Here is a 23137-nt window from a genome sequence, read left to right on the forward strand (position 1 = left end):
CAGCAAAGAGGGTAGAACACAGTCGCTGGGAGCACCAAGGATAACTCATGTTTACTGGGTGATTTAAGAGGATGCCAAGATGCTGCAATCTGCTGAGTTGTAGAATGAGAGGACTGCAGTGTGCTGCAGAGCATCCATTTTTGATACACAGCTTGAGCTACAATAAATGAACCATAATCAATTTCATTGCTTGACTTGTCCCTATCCCTATCCCTGGCATTTTTTAAAGGTATTTTAACACCTTATTGACAATTGGATTATGGGCCAGTTTGGAATGACGAGCAGGGAAAATGTAGAAATGTAGTTATTTGATGAAGTCTATGAGCTTTTTAATAACTTATAACAATAAGCTGAGCATTTATAAACAGTACATGAATGGGGGATGTTATGCAGAATGCTCAGAACCTGGGGTTCTCCAGATAAGGGATCTTTCCATAATTTGGATCTCCATACCTTAAATTTTCTAAAAAATCATTCAAACATTAAATAAGCCCAATAAGATTGGTTTGCCTTCAGAAAAGATTAATTCTATCTTAGATGGGATCTAGTACAAGGTACTGTTTTATTATTACAGAGAAAAGGGAATCATTTAACCATTAAATAAACCCAATAGGACTGTTCTGCCCCCAATAAGGGGTAATTATATCTTAGTTGGGATCAAGTACAGGTACTGTTTTATTATTACAGAGAAAAGGGAATCATTTAACCATTAAATAAACCCAATAGGGCTGTTCTGCCCCAATAAGGGGTAATTATATCTTAGTTGGGATCAAGTACAGGTACTGTTTTATTATTACAGAGAAAAGGGAATCATTTAACCATTAAATAAACCCAATAGGACTGTTCTGCCCCCAATAAGGGGTAATTATATCTTAGTTGGGATCAAGTACAGGTACTGTTTTATTATTACAGAGAAAAGGGAATCATTTAACCATTAAATAAACCCAATAGGGCTGTTCTGCCCCCAATAAGGGGTAATTATATCTTAGTTGGGATCAAGTACAGGTACTGTTTTATTATTACAGAGAAAAGGGAATCATTTAACCATGAAATAAACCAAATAGGGCTGTTCTGCCCCAATAAGGGGTAATTATATCTTAGTTGGGATCAAGTACAGGTACTGTTTTATTATTACAGAGAAAAGGGAATCATTTAACCATTAAATAAACCCAATAGGGCTGTTCTGCCCCCAATAAGGGGTAATTATATCTTAGTTGGGATCAAGTACAGGTACTGTTTTATTATTACAGAGAAAATGAAAACTTTAATTATTTTATTAAAACGGGGTTTATGGAAAATAGCCTGACCGTAAATTGGAGGGTTTTCAGATAACCGATTTTGTAGTAGATTGTTATACCATGTTAACTATAGATCAAAATCAGAAAATATAGAGTAGTTGATACCATTTTATTGGCTAATTTAGTAGATTATAACATGCACTTTTGGGACTGTCCCTGCTTCAGGTCTGGTATAATACAGCAACTGAAAAATCAAGACATTTACACAGATTAGCATGGAGTAAAAAAATATTGTTATTGATATGTTATTGATATTGATATGTGTAGAATTATCTCCGTATAGAGATATTGATCAATCTCAGCCAGTACGTAGGTCTGACAATCCCCAGCAGCATCGGGATGTTTTTAGCCATATTCATATCTGCCCATTGGTATTGGCTGTTTGGGAAATTAACTTCGAGAAGCAATTTTCTTTCCTGACACTCTGCAATAAAAGCTACATAGAGTGTACATAGATATTGAGTTGATCCAGCATCTGGAGGTCGCAATATGAGTTGACAAATTTCTTAGATAAGTTTGATTATGTTCCCTGTCACATACAGACCATGTGATTCATCAATTTTAGTGTTAAAGATCACAGAATGCAACTTGACCACAAAGAGTATTGACCCCGGGTGCAGGCGGTAGAGCACAAAGAGGGCCAGGGTCAGACTGGGGGGGTGCAGGGCCCCCTAACACCCCCACTCTCCCCTTAAGTCAAACCCATCAGGGGTGGTCGGGGGAGCAGTAAGAGGGATCGGGTCTGGGTCGGGGCACACCGGGTTTTTCCAGGCGGCCCAGTCCGAACCCTGAAGGGTGCCAAAGCATGCTCTCTTGCGTACACTTAAAAAGCACTTGCGCCTTGAGTAGGGCTCTATTTAGGTCTGGTGCCACCCTAGAAAAGGACCTAACTATGCCCCATATGTGACAAAAGTGACGTCACATCATGGAAGTGACATAACACACAGCGTACGCATGAAGTCACTTCCGAGGTTGGAGGCATATTTTATTTATTTATTTTTTTAAATTACAAGTATGTAACCTGTTATCCAGAATGCTTGAGACCTGGGGGTTTTCCGGATCCGTAATTTAGATCTTCATACCTTAAGTCTGCTAAACATAATTTATAATATTGAATAAAGCCAATAAGCTTGTTTTGCCTCCGATAAGGATTAATTATATCTTAGTTGGGATCAAGTACAGGTACTGTTTTATTATTACAGAGAAAAGGGAATCATTTAACCATTAAATAAACCCAATAGGGCTGTTCTGCCCCCAATAAGGGGTAATTATATCTTAGTTGGGATCAAGTACAGGTACTGTTTTATTATTACAAAGAAAAGGGAATCATTTAACCATTAAATAAACCCAATAGGGCTGTTCTGCCCCAATAAGGGGTAATTATATCTTAGTTGGGATCAAGTACAGGTACTGTTTTATTATTACAGGGAAAAAGGAAATAATTTATAAAAATTAGAATTATTTGCTTATGATGGAGTCTATGGGAGATGGGCTTTCCGTAATTCAGAACTTTCTGGATAATGGGTTTCCAGATAAGGGATCTCATACCTGTATAAATCAAATACTGTATATAGGTACGAAAAGGGCCACCGTCTAAAAGCTGCAGCCCTAGCCACTGGCCCTTGGGTGTCTATATACTGTATAAATACGGCCCTGGCTTGGGGTGTGGCTGCACTCTGCATCTCCTCCCACTCCTTGTGAATACAGCACTGCTGAACACCGACTGCACAGTATTCATGGGCCACACACTAGTCTGAGTGCTCCATTGTTGATGCACAGAGACCTGCAACAATACAGAAAAGTGCAGGACTTGGTGAAAACTGCAAAAACATGTTGGTTTGTTCCTATTTTGTTCCTTTTTTTTCACTCTGATCCTTGCCCTACGCTTTGTAAATGACCCCATATGACGGTCATGAGATGCAACCAATCAGGCAATTGGTTGCCTCACAGTGCATCATGCAGGAAACTTAATGTTCTTGCTCATAATTATATGGAGGCAGAACAAATGTGTTGGAAAGTAAATCTTGTGTTGATTCAGAGCAAGAGATGCCATCAATAGGATTGTAAAATAGAAACCCCATTCAGAACACAGTTTGACTAGCAAGGGCACAGCGATGATAGATCTTGCTTGAAATTGTCATTGAGCTCTCACCTTTTTAATCCCACGCCACTGAGTTAACTTTAATTACAAGGTTGTAAACAGATCCCTAATTATATTGACCTGACTGTACATGATGTCAATTCTGTTGTAAAGCCAACAAAGGAAATTTCCCCGATAAGCAGCTTAATCCAAACGAGAAAAAATAAGCGATTTATTTGAACATAGCGGTGAGTATTCAAGAAGTGTAAACGAGACTTTCACAATATTTTTACATCTAAAACTTAAAGTAAGGGCTGACATGGGGGGGGGAGTGTTGTGGTTACACTGCTGTACTAAAAATACCGACACAGTTTTATCGACTACCCTGTAGTCGAAGAGATGAGGAGAGCTAAACAGGAAGAGGGGGAGGGGCTTCACACCATACCAGGAAGTAGAGGAAAGGAGCTGGAGATTTCAACTTAAGTCAGAAACCAGATCAGACTGAATACAGGGACTAAGGTATGTTATTCTGAATAACCTGCCAAATTTTGTAAAATAGGAGTGTGTGGGGGGTGTGGTTTTAAAAATGGGCAGGGTCAATTTATTTTTGTCCTTCTTTACATTTTTAAAATGTTGGGAGGTATGATTTAACCTCTGAAATAAGAGTTAAAGAAACATTACATTGGGAGACAAAATGGATTATTAATGTATGTCTTTGGGCATATCTGCACCTTGTGCTGGATCAAAAATCTAGTGTGAGGAGCAGGGCACAGTGAAGGTGTGTGGCAATGCTTTGGCCTTATGCTGTGGGGCTGTTTTTTACCAGCAGAGATGGGACACTTTGTTAATCTGGTTGGTTGGTTGGTTATAGAAATCTAATACTAGTAATAATACATTGCTACTAAGTAGTAATAAGCAAATCTGTCCTGTTTTGTTTTTGCAAAAAAATCACCAAACTGCTGAAAAAGTTGCAAAACGGTGAAAAATTTGAACAACTTTTTTGATGCATGCAACTTATTTGATGTGACTTTTTTTGACACAACAGTTTTTGTTGCATGCAACTTATTTGATGTGAATTTTTTTGACACAACAGTTTTTGTTGCATGCAACTTATTTGATGTGACTTTTTTTTGACACAACAGTGACTTATTTGACTCGACCATAACTTTATCGACCCAACCGCAAATTTTTGTTCAATTTTTTTTTTGTGCAATTTTTTTTCCCCTCATTGTGTGTGCCAAAGCTGTGGGCTACAGGTAGTCTCTTGGCCAAATTCACTAGATTGTGGATTCACCAAATAATCTCCTGGATATTTTCAACAACCACCAATAGAGCTGTGGCAATAAACTTTAATCTGCCACACAAGAAACACACAATAGCATCAAATGTTTAACAGTCGGAACTGGGTGGGTGGGCAGGATGAAGTTGAGTGCCATGGACATCTATGGGGCAGGTTGACAAAATCACAGTCACACATTTCGATCCGGTCTTGCCCATCTTACAATTAGACAATCAAGCTGCATCTTTTTAAATCTACAATAGATAGATCCATATTGGTTCTTGCTAAATTGCCCTGTAAAATATATGCGAAACCACAGGAAAATTTGTGAAATGGTGAAATTTTGCCAAATGCATTGAGGTCAAATTGTTTTTTTTTTTCACTCAACTCCAAATGCATAGGAGTCAATTGGCATTCTATTTTCACACCAAGTACATTGAAGTCTAAATTCTAGCACAAATTCGTAAAAAATTCCACCAACTGTGAAAAATGTTGCCCCAAATCAATATCGGGCTCATCCTTATTCATGAGAAATAGCCACCCCCGCCTATTACGGCTGGTTGCTGGGAAGACTCCAAATAATAGCAACCTTATGTAACACTTGTTTGGCTTAGATATGGCAAACCCAGGCTAGTGATAGGTATAGAGCATGTGTTACATGCGACCTTAATGCACAGGAGTGGGCCTCCGCTATATGGGAGGTATTAATGGAGCTGAGGGTGTAGTTGAACTATGACTAGATAGAGCTTGTGTGGTGCAGATAGAATAATGGACGCCAGAAAGGTTCTTGCTCATGAACTATAGTACAATTTTATTGGACAAGGCACAACTTAATAGTGCAGCAGGGATTATACTCACAGACACAGCAGGTTGAATGGTCACAGAGAATAACAGCAGATGTGACACTTAAGGAACAGTATAACCCACTTGAAGGATATGCAGAGTATTAGCTGTATGCCCAGGAATGGATGCCCTTTACTGGAACGGATCCCCTCCAGCCAACTATGGTTCAGGGTAAGGTACTGCCTGAAACCTACGTCTTAACTGTGGTCCCTACAGCAAGGCATACAGAGCCTGGGTTAGACTAAACCCTTACAGTCTCCTTTGATGGGGCTAGTGCTGCCCTTACTAAATAAGCTATCTATGCTCACCACTCCTAGAGGGTGCTATTAAGTAAGACTGACTGTGCTGGCTTGTTCTCACTCACAGGGCCCTGTGCCCGACTTACTAAATGGCAGATTCTCTTTACTGGGGCCTAATGCCTCAGGCTCAGTGACGTGAAGCATTGAGACAACAGCAGCCAAAGAGGAAGACACTTCCTTGTGCAAGACACTATATAGTCTGCCAAGGGGAGTGGTCAACCTGGGCTAAACCTATAGGGGGTAGCCTAATAACTGTAATCTGAGTGTAGACTCTGCCCTATAACAGCACAGATAAGGAAAAGATAGGGGATAACACCATAGGGAGCTTAACCCTATGGGTCCCTACACTTATAGCATTACTCCGCCTTAAAATTGCATGGGTCCTTTGCATTCTATTACTAAACTCTGGAAGAAATAACCCAGAAGCAATGGCCCATGAATTTTAAGAAAATGAAAAATGTGATAAATGGGACTTCTCAAAACTGATTTGCATGAAACGTCTTTGCCGGTGACTATAAAAATGTAAAGGCATGCCAATAATGATTGATCTCCATATAACTGCTTACAGCCAGCTATAAAGTCACTCAGTGTTTTCTACTAGAAATTCCTGAAACAAGCTAAAGCCAAAGCATGGATTTTACCCCTTGGCTCAGATGCAAGAATTCAGCTTAGATTGAAATACACAACACCTTGCAGGGGCTGACACAAACAGAATGTAGCTTTTAGCTTTGCTTCTTGCTGATGCTTCAGGACAAATGTCATGGTTTAGAAATATCAATAATTCATCTTAATTTCACGCTTCTCTAAATCAGTTAATTTTGAATTGCCTTTAAAAACCAATCACTGTATGATTAGTACTGTATTTATGTAGCCCCCAAGAGGGAAATGCAATCACTAACCAATAATTTGCTACCAGTAATGGTGAGGGCCTTGTGCTCTATGTTGAAATCAAAATTTGAACTCTACTATTATCCAGTTTTTCCTGAAATCATAATCCGCCTGTGGTAAAAGTTAATTAACAACGTACAGTCATTTCCAGTAACGATGCTGTGGTGCACCTCAGTTGACATTAAGATGTTAAACACTTTAATGGATTTTAGTACTTCTAAATGTAGAATAGGTAATCATTATTGGTATTGTGTTCATAAACAGGATAGTGAAAGGCTGGCTAATAAATCTCTGCACACTAATGCACAAACACACACTCTGATAGAGCTGCAACATGGAAACAGCTTAATAAGCAGCCTCTCCATTGGAATTAAATGATAGCCGCATTATTCTCATTTGTTGCTTTTATTATATCTTAGTAAAGGCACATTAGCTATTTTTGAAATATTTTATCTTTGTTCAATGGAGAAGCACAGCTGAAATTTTATCCCAAAATATGTCATTTATTCAGAGTCTGTGAAGCTGAAAGTATTAGCATTGCCAATTGCAGGTCCCTTGTTATTGCAGGTGTTAAGTACAAGTCTCCCCTGTGCCTGTATGCACTGCATCAGCTTCTTCATCAGGGGCAACGACTGAACGGCTAAACACATGGGCCATATCTGTGTTATTGCACTGAAATATGAAATTTGGATTTTTTTTGAACAAAAAAGACAAAATGTATTTTTTCACATTCTACTGTATGTATTTGTTTCGAACTACATTGGTGTATTCTGCTCTTTGAACAAGATTATTTAGCTGAGTGATTTATATAAATAGTGGGCTCAATGCTAAACAAAAGACGCAAATCACAATGTTTTACCCACATATATTTTATAGGTTTCATTCATAATTTCACCTGCCATAAATCTTTGCACCTCCAGCATCAGGCATACGTTGGTATTGAATATGGTCCTTTTGCACAGCTAGCTAGTTTTCTTCAACCCTAATCGGCTTAAAGGAGAAGGAAAGGCTAATAAAGATTTGCAGAATTGCAGTGGCCCTTGTTTCTGATATTCTCAGACTCGCTTTCATCAGGTATGGTACCTAGGGATTGGAAGAAGGCGAATGTCAGTCCTATATTTAAAAAGGGAGTAAGATCTCAGCCTGGCAATTATAGGCCTGTAAGTTTGACATCCGTGGTGGGCAAGTTATTTGAAGGCTTGTTAAGGGATCACATACAAAATTATGTAGTGGAGAATGCCATTATGAGCAGTAATCAGCATGGCTTTATGAAGGACAGGTCATGTCAGACCAATTTAATTGCTTTTTATGATGAGGTAAGTAAGAAGCTGGACAGTGGGGGTGCAGTAGATATAATCCATTTGGATTTTGCCAAAGCATTTGATACCGTTCCCCACAAACGACTGCTTTCTAAGCTAAGGTCTATTGGTCTTAGTGAAGCCGTTTGCACATGGATAGAAAACTGGCTACAGGATCGGGTACAGAGGGTGGTTGTTAATGGTACATTCTCTACTTGGAGTAAGGTTCTCAGTGGGGTCCCTCAGGGTTCTGTACTGGGTCCACTTTTGTTTAATTTGTTCATAAATGACTTGGGGGAGGGTATTATGAGTAATGTATCAGTGTTTGCAGATGACACAAAACTCTGCAGACCAGTCAATTCTATCCAGGATGTGACATCCCTGCAGCAGGATCTTGACCAACTGGCAATCTGGGCAGCTAAGTGGCAGATGAGATTTAATGTGGATAAATGTAAGGTCATGCACCTGGGATGTAAAAATATGCAAGCCCCGTATACCCTTAATGGGACTGCACTAGGCAAATCCATAATGAAGAAGGACCTTGGAGTCCTTGTAGATAATAAACTTGGCTGTAGCAAGCAATGCCAGGCAGCAGCTGCAAGGGTAAACAAGGTTTTGAGCTGTATTAAAAGGGGTATAGATTCACGGGAGGAGGGGGTTATTCTTCCCCTTTACAGAGCTCTGGTAAGGCCCCATCTAGAATATGCTGTTCAGTTCTGGTCTCCAGTGCTCAAACGGGACATTATTGAGTTAGAGAGGGTCCAGAGAAGGGCAACTAAGCTGGTAAAGGGTATGGAAAGTCTCAGTTATGAAGAAAGACTGGCCAAGTTGGGTCTGTTTACACTGGAGAAGAGGCGCTTAAGAGGTGACATGATAACTATGTATAAATATATAAGGGGATCATATAATAATCTTTCTAATGTTTTATTTACCAGTAGGTCCTTCCAACGGACACGAGGGCACCCACTCTTAGAAGAAGGGAGGTTCCGTGTAAACATTCGGAAAGGATTTTTTACAGTGAGAGCTGTGAAGTTCTGGAATTCCCTCCCCGAATCAGTTGTACTAGCTGATACATTATATAGCTTTAAGAAGGGACTGGGTGGATTCTTAGCAAGTGAGGGAATACAGGGTTATGGGAGATAGCTCTTAGTACTAGTTGATCCAGGGACTGGTCCGATTGCCATCTTGGAGTCAGGAAGGAATTTTTTCCCCTCTGCGGCAAATTAGAGAGGCTTTAGATGGGGTTTTTTGCCTTCCTCTGGATCAACTACCGTGTTTTCCCGAAAATAAGACACTGTCTTATATTTTTTTAAGCTCCAAAATATGCACTAGGTCTTATTTTCAGGGGATGTCTTATTTTTTGATCCTCATGTGCCTTTTTTTTTTATTGCCCCCTTTGATCCTCGTGTGCCTTTTTTTTATTGCCCCCTCTGTTATTTCTGTGTCCTCTTATCCTCCCGTGTAACATTCTCGTTCTTACCGGTACCTTGGTCTCTCTCGCGCCGTCATCATGGATGCCATCTAAGCCATGCGACTTCCTGTTTCCCCTGTGCGCTGCCTGCGTGGTCTCTCTCTCGCCATTGCGACGTCACCGCTCAATGTGTTATGACGGCGCGACGGCGCCAGAGAGACCACGCAGGCAGCGCACAGGGGAAACAGGAAGTCGCATGGCTTAGACGGCTTCCATGGTAACGGCGCGAGAGAGACCACGCAGGCAGCGCACAGGGGAAACAGGAAGTCGCATCGCTAGACGGCTTCCAGATGGGTGTCTTATTTTCGGGGGGTGCCTTACTTTCCGGGGGGGGGATGAAAAGGGGGGGGTGCCTTACTTTTGGAGGATGCCTTATTTTCGGGAAAACACGGTAGTAGTTAGGCAGGTTATATATAGGCATTATGGTTGAACTTGATGGACGTATGTCTTTTTTCAACCCAACTTACTATGTTACTATGTTACTATGTAATCTCAAGCTGCAGGCATACCTTCAGTTCTCTCAATAGTGCCCTTAAGTCTCCCCATATTTCTCCTGTTCAGATGATCAGAAGTCAAACAGGAAGAAAAAACGCTGAGCTGTGTAAAGAAAGTTCCCATAATGCCTCACTCCTGCACAGACACCCAGACCAATTGAACATGCTCAGTTAATAAGACTATGAGTCAGCTTCCTGCTGATTGGCTCAGATCCACATTCCTAAGGGGGGGGGGGGGAGTGAGCTCTTAGAATTCTTGAGGGAGGGGGGAGCAGGAGAGAGCAGAAAGCAGAATGAAGAGCTGCGTGTCTCTGGCAGAGGAAAACAGGCACAACTAATCTTTTTTAAGCGAAGTCAGTGCAGCGTTTCTGTGAGTGCTTTTGGCTGTATTTAAATAGACCTTTCTGATAAAGCTTACTTAGTTTTTACCTTTCCTTCTCCTTTAACTTGGGTGGTGTCAACCTTGGCCACCCCACCCACCTGTAACCCTCCCACCCCTTCCTTGCCATGTACTTCCCAAGTTACCTAAGCCCCATGTTTTACAGGACACAAATTGGGATGACGGCTGCAACATAGTTTATTAAATTAACAAACAAAAGTACCCACTGTATAAAATAGTAAAATAATAATAATAAAAATAATAAACAGAGGCTCTACAGTTAGTAAATATACAACTTCTAACATTGACTGACCCAAAGCTATTTTTACAGCTGCACCAATAAACCCCACTGTGGCACAGCCCCATGTTGACCATCTATAGGGGTTCTACCTTTCCATCAAACTCCAGTACTCACAATACCCACCTTAGAGATCTCTACCGCTTACCCCCTAAGGAGAACCTGACCCCTCCACTGCAATGTAACCTCAACCCAACTAAACTAACTTCACTACCAGGAAGAAAGCTATTCCAAACGCTAAAATGCACCCGCTTATTAATGGCCATAGCCTTAAATCTGCCAGCTCCTTCCTAACCCCATAATGGCCCTCTCTGCTCTGCTCTCTGCACAGTCTCCCCTTTCACTCTTTATGTTTATTAGGGGTGTACTAGGAAAGTTCTTGCCTCATGACAGAAATGTACGTGGCTGAACTTGAACTGTTACCCTAGGCACTTTATTATTAGGGGCAACAAAAAGCTGCCAGCAGGTACCTTTAAGAGCAGTGTCCTAACTAGAAGTCCAGTTCTTTTTGTTTTAGGAGTATGCAATAGCAAAAGGGGGTACATACTGTAGGTCTACCACTCTTGACAGCAAAATGGCTTGAAGGGTCCCTGGAAAATGCTACATAAAATATAGTAGTAAATCATTTTGCAGCACACATTATTTGCCCCTAACTGGGGCTCTCAATAAAGCAGGGGCCTATTGCAAATGCTCTCTCTACGCTACACTACAACTATCCTTGTCTTATATACAGAAGTTTTTCTGTACACATTGCAACGCTCAGTGCACAGTAAGGTTAGATGTGTCAGTATCCAGAGCTGTTGCTCAACATTATCTGATAGCTGAAGCAAGCTCCATAACAACCTCACAGAGGCTATTTCCTTTTCTACTACCAAGGCCCTGATCAGAACAAAGCCACATATCGAGGCTTACAATATTGTTCCAAAGCAGAATGCTCTTTCCATTCGCCGTCCCTGGTTATTTATATTTCTGTTTACTGTCTCTATGCTAAATTAGGTCCTTATCCTTGGCCTTCCATGTTTATTGCTGTAAACACTAATGATCAATTTCTTGTGGGACTGAGTTACCAGGAAGCAGAAGGTGTTTTTCCTACAGCAGCTGCATCATTTAATGATTTGTCAGGATCCCCCGGCTGCTCTGCTCCAGGAGTTCCACTCCTAGATTACAGCAATTTCTTAATGGGATGTCATTCTGCAAGTAAATACACCCAAACTATAACAGGTTTCTTCTTTTTTTAAAGGTCTTTTTTTAAGGTCAAAAGGGACTATTTTTTGTTTTGTTCTCTTAAGTTTGAAATTTAAACATATATGTCCGTTCCTTTGTATGCACAAAACTCATTCATTTTCTCTTATTTATTCTATTGATCAAGAGCTGCTGTACTGACCAAGGCATAATTGTCATAGGCCAGTGATCCCCAGCCAGTGGCTCCTTAGCAACATGTTGCTCACCACCCCCTTTGATGTTGCTCCATTGGAACATGAATCATCTATTCATAGCCAATAGAAGTAATGTTTAGTAGTATGGCAGCTCCTGTTTATGTATTTTAAACAATGTACATGCCCTCTTTATTGTACCCTTATACTTTATCACAAATAAACCCTTTACATAACCTTACTCTAGAGTAATTTTAGGGAAAATAATCCATATATTATGGGATTAAAGGAAATTGCCCACTGTTGTGCTCGGGAAGTGTAATCATGCAGTTGTTTCATTCACTTTTTAAAAGCAGCAGTCCTGTCATGCTATAGGCTTATAGCACACGTGGCGTATTCTCCAATGGCATGTTTCAGCTGGCCAGGGGTCAGAGCCAGTGGTACACAGATGAGACATGTTTAGTATTGGTGATAAGCGAATCTGTCCCGTTTTGCTTTGCCGAAAAATTTGCAAATCTTTCAAAAGATTCGCAAAATTGTGAAAAATTAGTGAAATGGAGAAAACGCTGAGCGTCAAAAAAATTGTCACACGCGACAATACGTTTGACGAGAGAGACATTTCTTTTTGGCGCAAGATAATTCTTTTGATGAGAGAGACAATTCTTTTTGGCGCAAAATACGTTTGATGTGCGACAATACATTTGACTTGCGACAATATGTTTAACTCATGAGACAATTCTTTTTTGACATGTGACAATTCTTTTGACACAGGAGACAATTTTTGGACGCACTGCAAATTTTGTTGCCCATTTCGTGAAAAAATCTGCCAATGGTGAAATGCAAAAATTTGCTGCGAATCCACGCCTGGTGAATTTTTTTAACCATCACTAGTTATTAGTTGTGTTTAGTAGTGATGTGCAGCTGACAACCAACCCTAACCCACCCACTCCCAACCCGACCTGGCAATCCACCACCACCCCAGCCCAACTCTGATGTCACGAAGGAGACAGTGCAGGCCAACAATCTTGTGTGAATCCTGGATCCTGAGGATTTCAGCCATCCCGCACATCACTAGTGCCTAAGTAGCAATGTTAAGGGGGTCGGGCTAGGACCCTAGACACATACCTCTGTGGCCCTGCCAGCTTTAAGAGTAGGTGGGAACATGGATTGGTGGTGGGTGGCTAAGAGAGAGTTGTAGAAGCACTGAAATGCTTAATGAAAGTGCGAAGGGACTGTGGAGCTTACCAACTGCCTAATTCCCTCCGTGCACAATAGGGTTAACTCACCCAGATTTTTTTCCCGCTAAAATGCAGCCTTGTTCACCCCTCCTCTTCCCAGCATTCCCTGCGCTGCGCTCACCCTCCTTCTGCCTGGCGTGTCCGGAGCTGCATCTCCCTCCCTCCCTGTTTCAGGCACTCTTGTCTTATGACATTTAGGTCTGGTTAGATACGTATATGAAGTTCAATAAAGTACTGTTTTTTCTTATTGTATAAAAATAAATAAAAGCGGAAATATTTGTCACAGCAAATGGCGGGTGATAGTCCTTGGCCATTTAATCAGTGATATTATTTGATGTCTTCCACATGCCCACTGCATTCGCAGTGGCTGGCATTCGGGTCATAAAACCTCTATGCAGTTTGTTAAATGTTTGCCAAAGGTGAAATACATGGCAAGGACTATCGATGATGTATCATATAATAAAGCTGTGGCCGAACTCCACCCCACTTAATGGTGTCTGTGTGTTTTCTTTGATAGTCGAGTGTATAAATTGGGGCAAGGTAGGAAGGGAGGGAATAAGTCTCCGCAGTCCCAGAGGGGAAAGTTGCTTGTAAAGGGGGAGAGTTGCTGGACAGAGGGCAGTGTCGACTGAGATGGCAGGGGCCCAATATAAAACCCTGGGCAATGAGTCTACTCTCAAAACTTTAATCGCTCCTCAGCTCCCTCAAACTCTTTATTTTCCTAGTCTCTTTTCTCTACATACCATACTTTATTTTTCCATCTATCAAGCTTCTTTGTTCCCATACAGGAATAGGGAATGACCATGAAATAGGGAATGAAATAGATAGAAGCAAGAGGGCCCACTGACATCTGGGCCCACCGGGAGTTTTCGTGGTATCCTGGTGGGCCAGTCCAACACTGAGAGAGGGGAGGGTTGCTAGGTGAAGGGTGGGGGGCTTGCCTTTGGTGCCATTATGTGTTGCCTAGTTGTGTCAGCTGGTGGAGTAAAGACTAAAAGCAACTGTGGAATATCAGTAGCCTCAATGGAAAGTCCCAGCAATGACAAGTGGAGCTCAGCTAGAAAATATGCATTTTAGCTGTGTGCCACGAGTTTAATAGTTATGTTTCTCTAAATTTATAAGAATTCAGACCCAGTAGCATAGAAGTTACTGGGCCCCTCAACAAAATCATTCAAGAATTAGACATTGTTTTGTTTTTGTTTCTTATGTTATTATTGCCTCCAGCAACTGAGTTTATTGTATCATAGATGGAACAGAGAAAGTGCTTCCTCATACTAAAATGTATTCTAAGCATTAGCTGCATTTCAGTTATTTCCCAGTGCAAACCTTAAATATATTTAATTATTGATGTGCCTTTGAGAGAGGTGGCCTTTGCATTAGTGAAGCTCTGTACTACAAGGTGCTTCTGTGCCAAACAGCAATATTAGTGCCAGCTGTTACCATACTTGTTCTCTGTTTAGATTCAACAAAGGATACTTACACGGATGATTCCGAGCATGGTGCCTATGACAGCCGCACCGATCAATCTCTGCTTATTCAGCATAAACTCACCAGGCAAAAGCAAGGCTCTCGCAAGTCCCAGAAGGTATTAATGAATGCTTTTTCATATCTGTGTAAAACATAGTACATTATGTGCCCACTGCTAAACTGATACATGGGATAGGACTACTTATACCTAATGCAATTTAAAGGGAAACTATACCCCTGAATGATTGCTTAACAAACAGATATTTATATTTTAACTGGTCTATTAAAGAATCTAGCCAAACAGGAATACATATATATATATCAGTAAAGATAGCCCTTTTCCCTTATGCCGCCATTTTGTGATGTGATGTGTTCTCTAACTGTAACAGGAAGTAGTGTGGGAGTAAAAGAGCCATTTATTGGCTCATGTGACATAAAATGTATGTGTGCCCTTGATTTGTTAGTGTGCACATTGACTTGTATGATCCCAGGAGGTGGGTCTTAATTCTTAAATTGGCGGTTTTCTATATAGGATTAGTCAATGGCACATACTACAGGTATGGGATCCGTTATCCGGAAACCTGTTATCCAGAAAGCTCCAAATTACGAGAAGGCCATCTCCCATAAACTCCATTATAAGCAAATAATTCTAATTTTCTTTTTTCCCTGTAATAATAAAACAGTACCTTGTACTTGATCCCAACTAAGATACAATTAATTGTTATTGGGTGCAGAACACTCCTATTGGGGTTATTTAATTTTTAAATTATTTTTTTAGTAGAGGTATGGAGTATGGAAAGAAGGAGAATTACAGAAAGATCCCTTATCCGGAAAACCCCAGGTCCCAAGCATTCTGGATAACGGGTTCCATACCTGTACTAAAAAATATATATAGGATATATATAGGATATATATATATATATATAGGACTCTAAGACAGAGGGATGGAGTAATATATATATTAAAGCAGTAGAATTCTTAATGAATCAGATAAAAGTGAGTGTAGGGCTGGCCAGGGGTGACTATGACATAGTTAACCAGCTTGGAATATATTGCAATATATGGACAAACAATCCCTGTTTTGGCCATATTTTAGTAGTTTAATGCACACAATGTCTTAATGCTCTATATAGAGTGATAATGGGTGAGTGCAGAAGGCCTCTTGTCTCTGTCTCAGGCTTATTGCACCCCTGCCTAATAGTTTAAAATTTAGTGGGGAGCACAACTTTCCTTTTTTTCCCCTAAGGTTATAAGCAAACGTTCGAAAACCATGTTCATAATATATATATATTGATAATGAATGTGAGTGCAGAAGACCTTATAACCCTAGCCCATTCCAGAGTTCTGCCTACTCCTTCCCAAACCACACCACAGGTGAAGCACAAACTTACACTGAACGCTGTGTTGGTTAAAAATACAGCAGCTTGAGTAGCAGTGTGTGGTTGGTGGGTGCCATCCTGTGCCCCTTCAGGCACTCTTCTCTGGAAACTTGCCACAGTATCATGTACAGTTGAAGGTGTATCAGACCTGGCTTCAACTGCTGTCGGCAATCTCTAAGAAGTGTAGGTGGTGCTTTCCAACCATGTTGAGCTACTCTACAGTATTCAACCAGGTACAGTGATCCAGGGTCGGACTGGGTGGTGCAGGGCCCTTACCCCCCAAAATGCCCCCACCGGCCGCATCACCCACATCCCCTGCTGTGCCTCCCTAACCCCCTGCAGGGAATCTCACCACCCGCCCAACATCCTCCCCTGAGTGCTCATAAGTGAAACGCGTCAGGGGAGAACACTGGCCACCAGGGGAAGCAGCAACAGGGATTGGGTCTAGCCGGTTCCAACCCTGCAATGATCAGTGCAGTCCCCTGTGGTGCAGTTCAGGAGGAAGGAAGGACAGCTCTCCACAGCATCCAGCCCTCTTGAACTGAAATGACTGTGTGGAGTGCTGCATAAAGGGTTTGAGTGGTAAGCAATTACATTTAAAGTTGAATGCTCAAAACAGAAAACCAGGGCCATGCCAGGCATCTCACCCTTGAATGCAGTACAAAATTAGATAATTGCATCAATTATTCTTATGGAATGCAATGGTTGTTTGTGGTAGGTTTCCTAATTGCCTGTGAGTTACAGCTGCCACATATACGCCTCTAATTAAATGTAATTATTCTTTCCTCCAATGTTCCCCAGTCTAAAGAAGATTTGCTGAATAAAGAGAAACACATATTTGAAAGATTTCCAACAGCACCAGTTCAGGTAGGCATGCCTTTATTTATTATACCCCATCAAAGTCCCTTTTATTGTATCTTTCTTAAGGTGGCCATAAGCGGCAGATTTAAGCTGGCGATTCCTTCAAGACTGATTCGGCAGCTTATCTGCCCATGTATGGGGCCCTCTGACAGGCATCCCCATTGGGCAGACTTGATTTTTCTTTTGGATCGAGGACCGCAATGGCTCATTGATGTGGTCCTCACTCTGACTTTTCATATTCCATGGAAATGTGATTGTTTGGCCCTAGGATATCATTAGCACGATATCGCCCATCAAAGGAGGGCATATCAGGGGAAAGATACACCTGTTGTGTATTTTGTGTATGGTGACCTCGCCAAATGAGCAAATCTTTAGGCACCTTTAGGCACATGGATGGTTTTAGGATTCTGAGCAGCTTAATAAATGTGCTTAATAAATTTCCATATATTTCCATGTGTAATAAATATTGAACCAATAATTGTGTAAGTTATTAATATTTGCATCATTCTCATCAATTCTTCATTCCCTACAGTCTGAAGTGTGCCAACTGCCTGCATTGCTCCGGTGCCTCTTTTCTCAAATTTCCACCCCTGCCTTGTAATGGCGGTCCAGTATATTGGATGTTCCTTTGGTTCAAGCAAGAAGGCATAGCATTCATAAGTAGTGATGGGCAGGCATGGATTTGTGGTGAATTTCTGCATTTCGCCATTGGCGGATTGTTTCGCGAAATGGATGAAAATTGCTGCACGTCCAAAAATTGTCGCCGGGGTCAAAAGAATAGCTGTGCGACAGAATAATAGCTGCGGGCGACAAAAGAATAGCCGTGCGACAAAATAATAGCCGTGGCTATTCTTTTGTGGGCCGCAGGCCACAAAAGAATAGCTGCGGGCCACAAAAGAATAGCCGTGGGCAACAATTTTTTTCCCGCACGTCATTTTCGCCGTTTCGCGAATTTTTCGCCATTTTGCGGATCTTATTATCTATGGAGGATTAGGGTTCTTATGTATACTGTAGGATAAATTCCCAGTTTTGGTGAAATTAGACCTACAGGATAAATATACAATAAAAATAATATTTGAAGTGTGTATTCAGATTTGAATACAGCAGTGCAGGGTAAATTGACATTTATTATTCACATAATTTAGTTTAATAATATATATTAATATAGATACAATTTAGTTGCAGTGGGCCTGCTGAAAGTTTTGTTTTATGTGGGTAACATAGGGAATATCAATGGCCACCTTTAAAGTTTTACTAAGGGCTCATACTGATGAGAGTTACCTTCCACTTGTGTTCGGTGCTTACATGCCCCTGTGTTAGTACAGCCCTATAAGGAAGAATGGGGCACGTTTGTTCCTGCGCTCCCCTGTGGTGGAATACAGGAGAACACTGCGGCAGGGGAATGCAGGAACAAACGCTCGTTAGTATGAGCCCTAAGAGTTTGGTTTTTTGACAGCTTTAATACATCATCTAGGCTAAGAAAGCACATACCAAAGAAAGATGTTTCATAGCTGTCCATGAAAAGAAGAATGATCCAAAAAAATTGAGTAATGTAATAAAAGCAAAAGGTCTAGTTACCCATAGCAACCAAATCATTTGCAGGAATTGTTTCTGCTGAATGGTTGCTATGGAGTTTTTATTTCCATAACATGAAGGCTGTATTACCTTTTTGTTTCCTGACAGTTCTCCTTTACTAATGGAAACATAGAAATTTTACTAAAGGAAGAGCTGAATAAAGTTCATGGCATACTTATGTGTCTAACATTCCTAGAAATTCCACTGAGTTTTATCATGATGTAACATTAACAAGCCAGTGTGAATATGAGGAGCAATGGTGAGGGGGGGGCTCAGCCTGAGGGCCAGTTTGACTGATATCTGGAAAGAATGACGATTTTTTTCCTCTTTTAGATCCAACTTGAAGGTCTGTTAGGTTACGATTTGGGGTGAAATCTCATTCATTTTCAATAGCCAGTTTCTGTTAAGGTTTTATCATAGGACTTACCGATGTCTCTGAAACACAATCTTATTGTTTTTTGAAGATATTCACTAGGTAGCCCCACAGGTTTGCTGAGTTAGTTGAACTATTGTATACTCACTTTAGTGCAGAGGCCAGGGATGTTTCTCAATATTAAAATGCATAATTTCTCAAAACTGCCAACTCAGAGCAGTTTTCCAAAATTCTGAGCTATCCAAAATGCTTAGTATTGTCTGATGATGCATTTAGGGTACAAACAACTGCATTTTTCCTTTTAAAGAGGAAGGCTTAACTAAATTTGGAGACCTCAAGCTATGGTCAACTATAACTCAATATCCTTTGTGCAATTTGTCATTATTTTCTTTTTCATGATGGAAGTGTTAAACAAAGACATAGGTTAATCAAAGCAAAGCTTTCCAAAAAACTCCATAAGTTGGTTAAGAGTAAGACAAGCAAATTCCACAGAGTCTAATAAATTATGTTTACTTTTTGCTAAGACACTTATGCTCATAGATGTTCTTAGCCAAGCCCCGTTACTTCCATTCAGCCAGCTGTGATGATTTGCATGTAACTCCATACATGTATGCAAGGGGAACATAGACAGCCTACACCTGGTGGTGCTTACAGGGTTCTCCTAGCATGCTGCATCCATTGATTGTGTGAAGTGCATTGGACACTTGTGCCACAAGAGACACTGTCACAAGAAGCAGACATCAATCAATATGATGCCCTTGGGATCTGCTACTTATAGTCATATAGGGACTGTGCTAGGCAAAACCATAATGGAGAAGGACCCTGGTGTCCTTGTAGATAATAAACTTGGCTGTAGCAAGCAATGCCAGGCAGCAGCTTCAAGGGCAAAGAAGGTTTTGATCTGTATTAAAAGGGGCATAGATTCATAGGAGGAGGGGGATATTCTTCTATTTTACTGCTGATAAAGGCCCATCTGGAATATGCCGTGCAGTTTTAGTCTCTAGTGTATTATTATTGAATTAAAGAGAGTCTAAATAAGGTCAGCTACGCTGGTTAAGGGCATAGAAAGTTTCAGTTATGAAGGAAGACTGGCCAAGTTGAGTCTTTCTATGTTGGAGACAAGGTGCTTAAGGGGGAATTTGATGCCTATGTATAAATATATAAGGGGATCATATAATAATCTCCCTACTGATTTATTTACCAGTAGGTCCTTCCAACAGACATGAGTGCATCCATTCCGATTAGAAGAAAGGAGGTTCCATCTAAATATTTGGAATGTTTTTTTTACAGTGAGAGCTGTGAGTTGTGAACTTATCTCCCTGAATCAGTCTTTCTGGTTTATACATTATATAGCTTCAAGAAGGGGCTGGATGACATTTTAGCAAGTGAGGGAATACAGGGTTATGGGAGATAGCTCTTAGTAAAAGTTGATCCAGGGACTGGTCTGATTGCCATCAGGAAGAATTTTTTTTCACTCTTATGCAAATTGGAGAGGTTTCAGAAGGGCTTTGTTACCTTCCTCAGGCCCAATTAACAGTAAGGCAGGTTTATGTAGACATAAAAGTTTAAACTTAATGGATGTGCATAATTTTTCCATCCTAACTTACTATGTTACCATTTTGAATTTGTACTTTACAACTTAAGCTCCATTCATTAAAGTAAGCAATGCCTTGCACCCATATTAGTGCATATCATACAAGTTGCAGCTGATGCCACTGCTGTGTCTACAAGGACACAGGAATTCTTGGGAAAATTCCACATAGGGAGTAAAAAAACATTCTATTTGCATCTAGAAATTGAACTTTTGTAAATTAGCACAGCAGTCTTTAGGCCTATCCTTCATTGGAGTCTTGGATCCTTTTACATAACTTAGACAGCAATCCAAGGCAGTGGCTGACTAATGACCATAATCATTATGGGTATGTGCAACCAACTAACCGTCCCAGATCAGTGCTGTTTAGATACACTCAAGTATAGTCAAACTTAATATTCACTGTTTCTGTATGGAGGCCCGTTAATAGGTTAATACCCCACTGGGAAATTATCTAACACTAATAAAATACAAAGGGAAGTAGCACAATGTCATTGATGAAGAAAGGCACATTAGTTTCAGCACTGAGTATTCTGGCTAGACTTTACTAATAACACTTGATGGGTGCTTGAAAATCACAAGCGGTAAAACTTAATTGGTGATGAGCCCAACAAAATGACACAACTAATTGCCACACTAGCAATGCCCTGAAGGAAGAGTCGGAAAGCACTACAGTTTTAAGCTGCATCACTTTAGTCCAATGGTAATGTGTTATCATAATAAATACTCCTTTTTAAAGAAGAGCTGAAATAAATCCAGGAACAACTTTTGCCAATAGCAATAAAATAAGATGCACGGTCCAATTAAAATGATACAGGTGACTGCACTGAATTATTGTCAGTGATCTGCATTTGGAAAACATCACCAGCAGATATCCTCTGGGCAATGTGCAACTTTCCGATCTGCTGCAATGTTAGAAAAGTGAAAGTGGCAATCCATCAACAGAATGGAATACAAATCCTAAGCCAGATACAGGCGACTGTCGGCAATTCCAGATTTTGAAGAATTACAGATCCCAGCATCTCTAGAGAAGTTCAGCTCTGGGACTAGGATCTCTGAAAGCATCAAAAAGACTCCTTGTCCTTGGAAGTCTCTTGTTGCACATACTATATTAAAGGATAAGTTCTTTTAAAGCTTGGAAGCTCCACCTAGCACCCTGACAAGTTTAAATTTGGCCTATAAAAAGCAGCAAAGATTTAATACAGGTATAGGACCCATTATCCAGAATGCTCGGGACCAAGGGTATTCCGGATAAGGGGTCTTTCCATAATTTGGATCTCCATACTTTAAGTGTACTAAAAAATCAATAAAACATGAATTAAACCCAATAGGATTGTTTTGCATCCAATAAGGATTATTTATATCTTAGTTGGGATCAATTACAAGGTACTGTTTTACTTCTACATAGAAAAATGAAATCAGTTTTAAAATTCTGAATTATTTGATTAAAATGGAGTCTATGGGAGACAGGCTTCTTTACGAATTTTTGTTACCAATACGATTTTTGCGTAAAAACGCGAGTTTTTCGTAGCCATTACGAAAGTTGCGTAAAATCTGGCGATTTTTCGTAGCGTTAAAACTTGCGCAAAAAGTTGCGCTTTTTTCGTAGCGTTAAAACTTACGCGAAACTTTGCACCTTTTAAGTTTTAACGCTAGAAAAATGCGCAACTTTTCGCGTAAGTTTTAACGCTACGAAAAAAGCGCAACTTTTTACGCAACTTTCGTAATGGCTACGAAAAACTCGCGTTTTTACGCAAAAATCGTATTGGTAACGAAAAATTCGTAAAGAAGCCGAAAAAATCGCAACAAATACGAAAAAGTCGCAAAATGTTCGTTTTCAAGTCGGACCTTTTCCAATTCGGGTCGGATTCGTGGGTTAGTAAATCAGCCCCTTAGTGTATGGTCTTTGCACAGATAGTTTAAAGCAATGTCAGGGGATCCCTTATCCGGAAACCCGCTATCCAGAAAGTTCCGAATTACAGAAAGGCCATCTCCCATAGACTCTATTATAAGCAAATAATTCAAATTTTTAACAATGATTTCCTTTTTCTCTCTAATAATAAAACAGTACCTATACTTGATCCCAACTAAGATATAATTACCCCTTATTGGGGGCAGAACAGCCCTATTGGGTTTATTTAATGGTTAAATGATTCCCTTTTCTCTGTAATAATAAAACAGTACCTGTACTTGATCCCAACTAAGATATAATTACCCCTTATTGGGGGCAGAACAGCCCTATTGGGTTTATTTAATGGTTAAATGATTCCCTTTTCTCTGTAATAATAAAACAGTACCTATACTTGATCCCAACTAAGATATAATTAATCCTTATTGGAGGCAAAACAAGCCTATTGGGTTTATTAAATATTTGAATGGTTTTTAACAGATTTAAGTCATGGAGATCCAAATTACGGAAAGATCCCTTATCCGGAAAACAGGTCCCATACCCATATTTTGTATGACCTGTAATATAAACTGCCATTTTTGCAGTTATTGCACTTGCCTTACTGTGCAGTCTTATTATAAGTCTGGTATGCCCTCTTGGGGGTACCATGCTGTTGGTAATGCTTTATTTCAATGATATATGAAACAAACTCCTATGTAGAGGTGAATGAGGGTGAGTTCATATTCAAAACAACTGAGTCATTTA

General features: G+C 40.3%; 1 protein-coding gene across 2 annotated transcripts in view; it reads left to right on the top strand.

Annotated features, from left to right (window-relative positions):
• ano3 (anoctamin 3) overlaps positions 1-23137 on the top strand; it is a 192385-nt gene that overhangs the window by 47082 nt on the left and 122166 nt on the right. For both annotated transcript variants that reach the window (XM_031900580.1, XM_031900579.1), the window contains exons 3-4: positions 14699-14823; positions 16886-16951. In XM_031900580.1, coding sequence (XP_031756440.1) covers positions 14699-14823; positions 16886-16951 — 191 coding nt within the window. The remainder of the gene's footprint in view (positions 1-14698; positions 14824-16885; positions 16952-23137) is intronic.

The sequence above is a fragment of the Xenopus tropicalis genome, chromosome 4, assembly GCF_000004195.4.
Source record: "Xenopus tropicalis strain Nigerian chromosome 4, UCB_Xtro_10.0, whole genome shotgun sequence".
NCBI classification, from domain to species: domain Eukaryota; kingdom Metazoa; phylum Chordata; class Amphibia; order Anura; family Pipidae; genus Xenopus; species Xenopus tropicalis.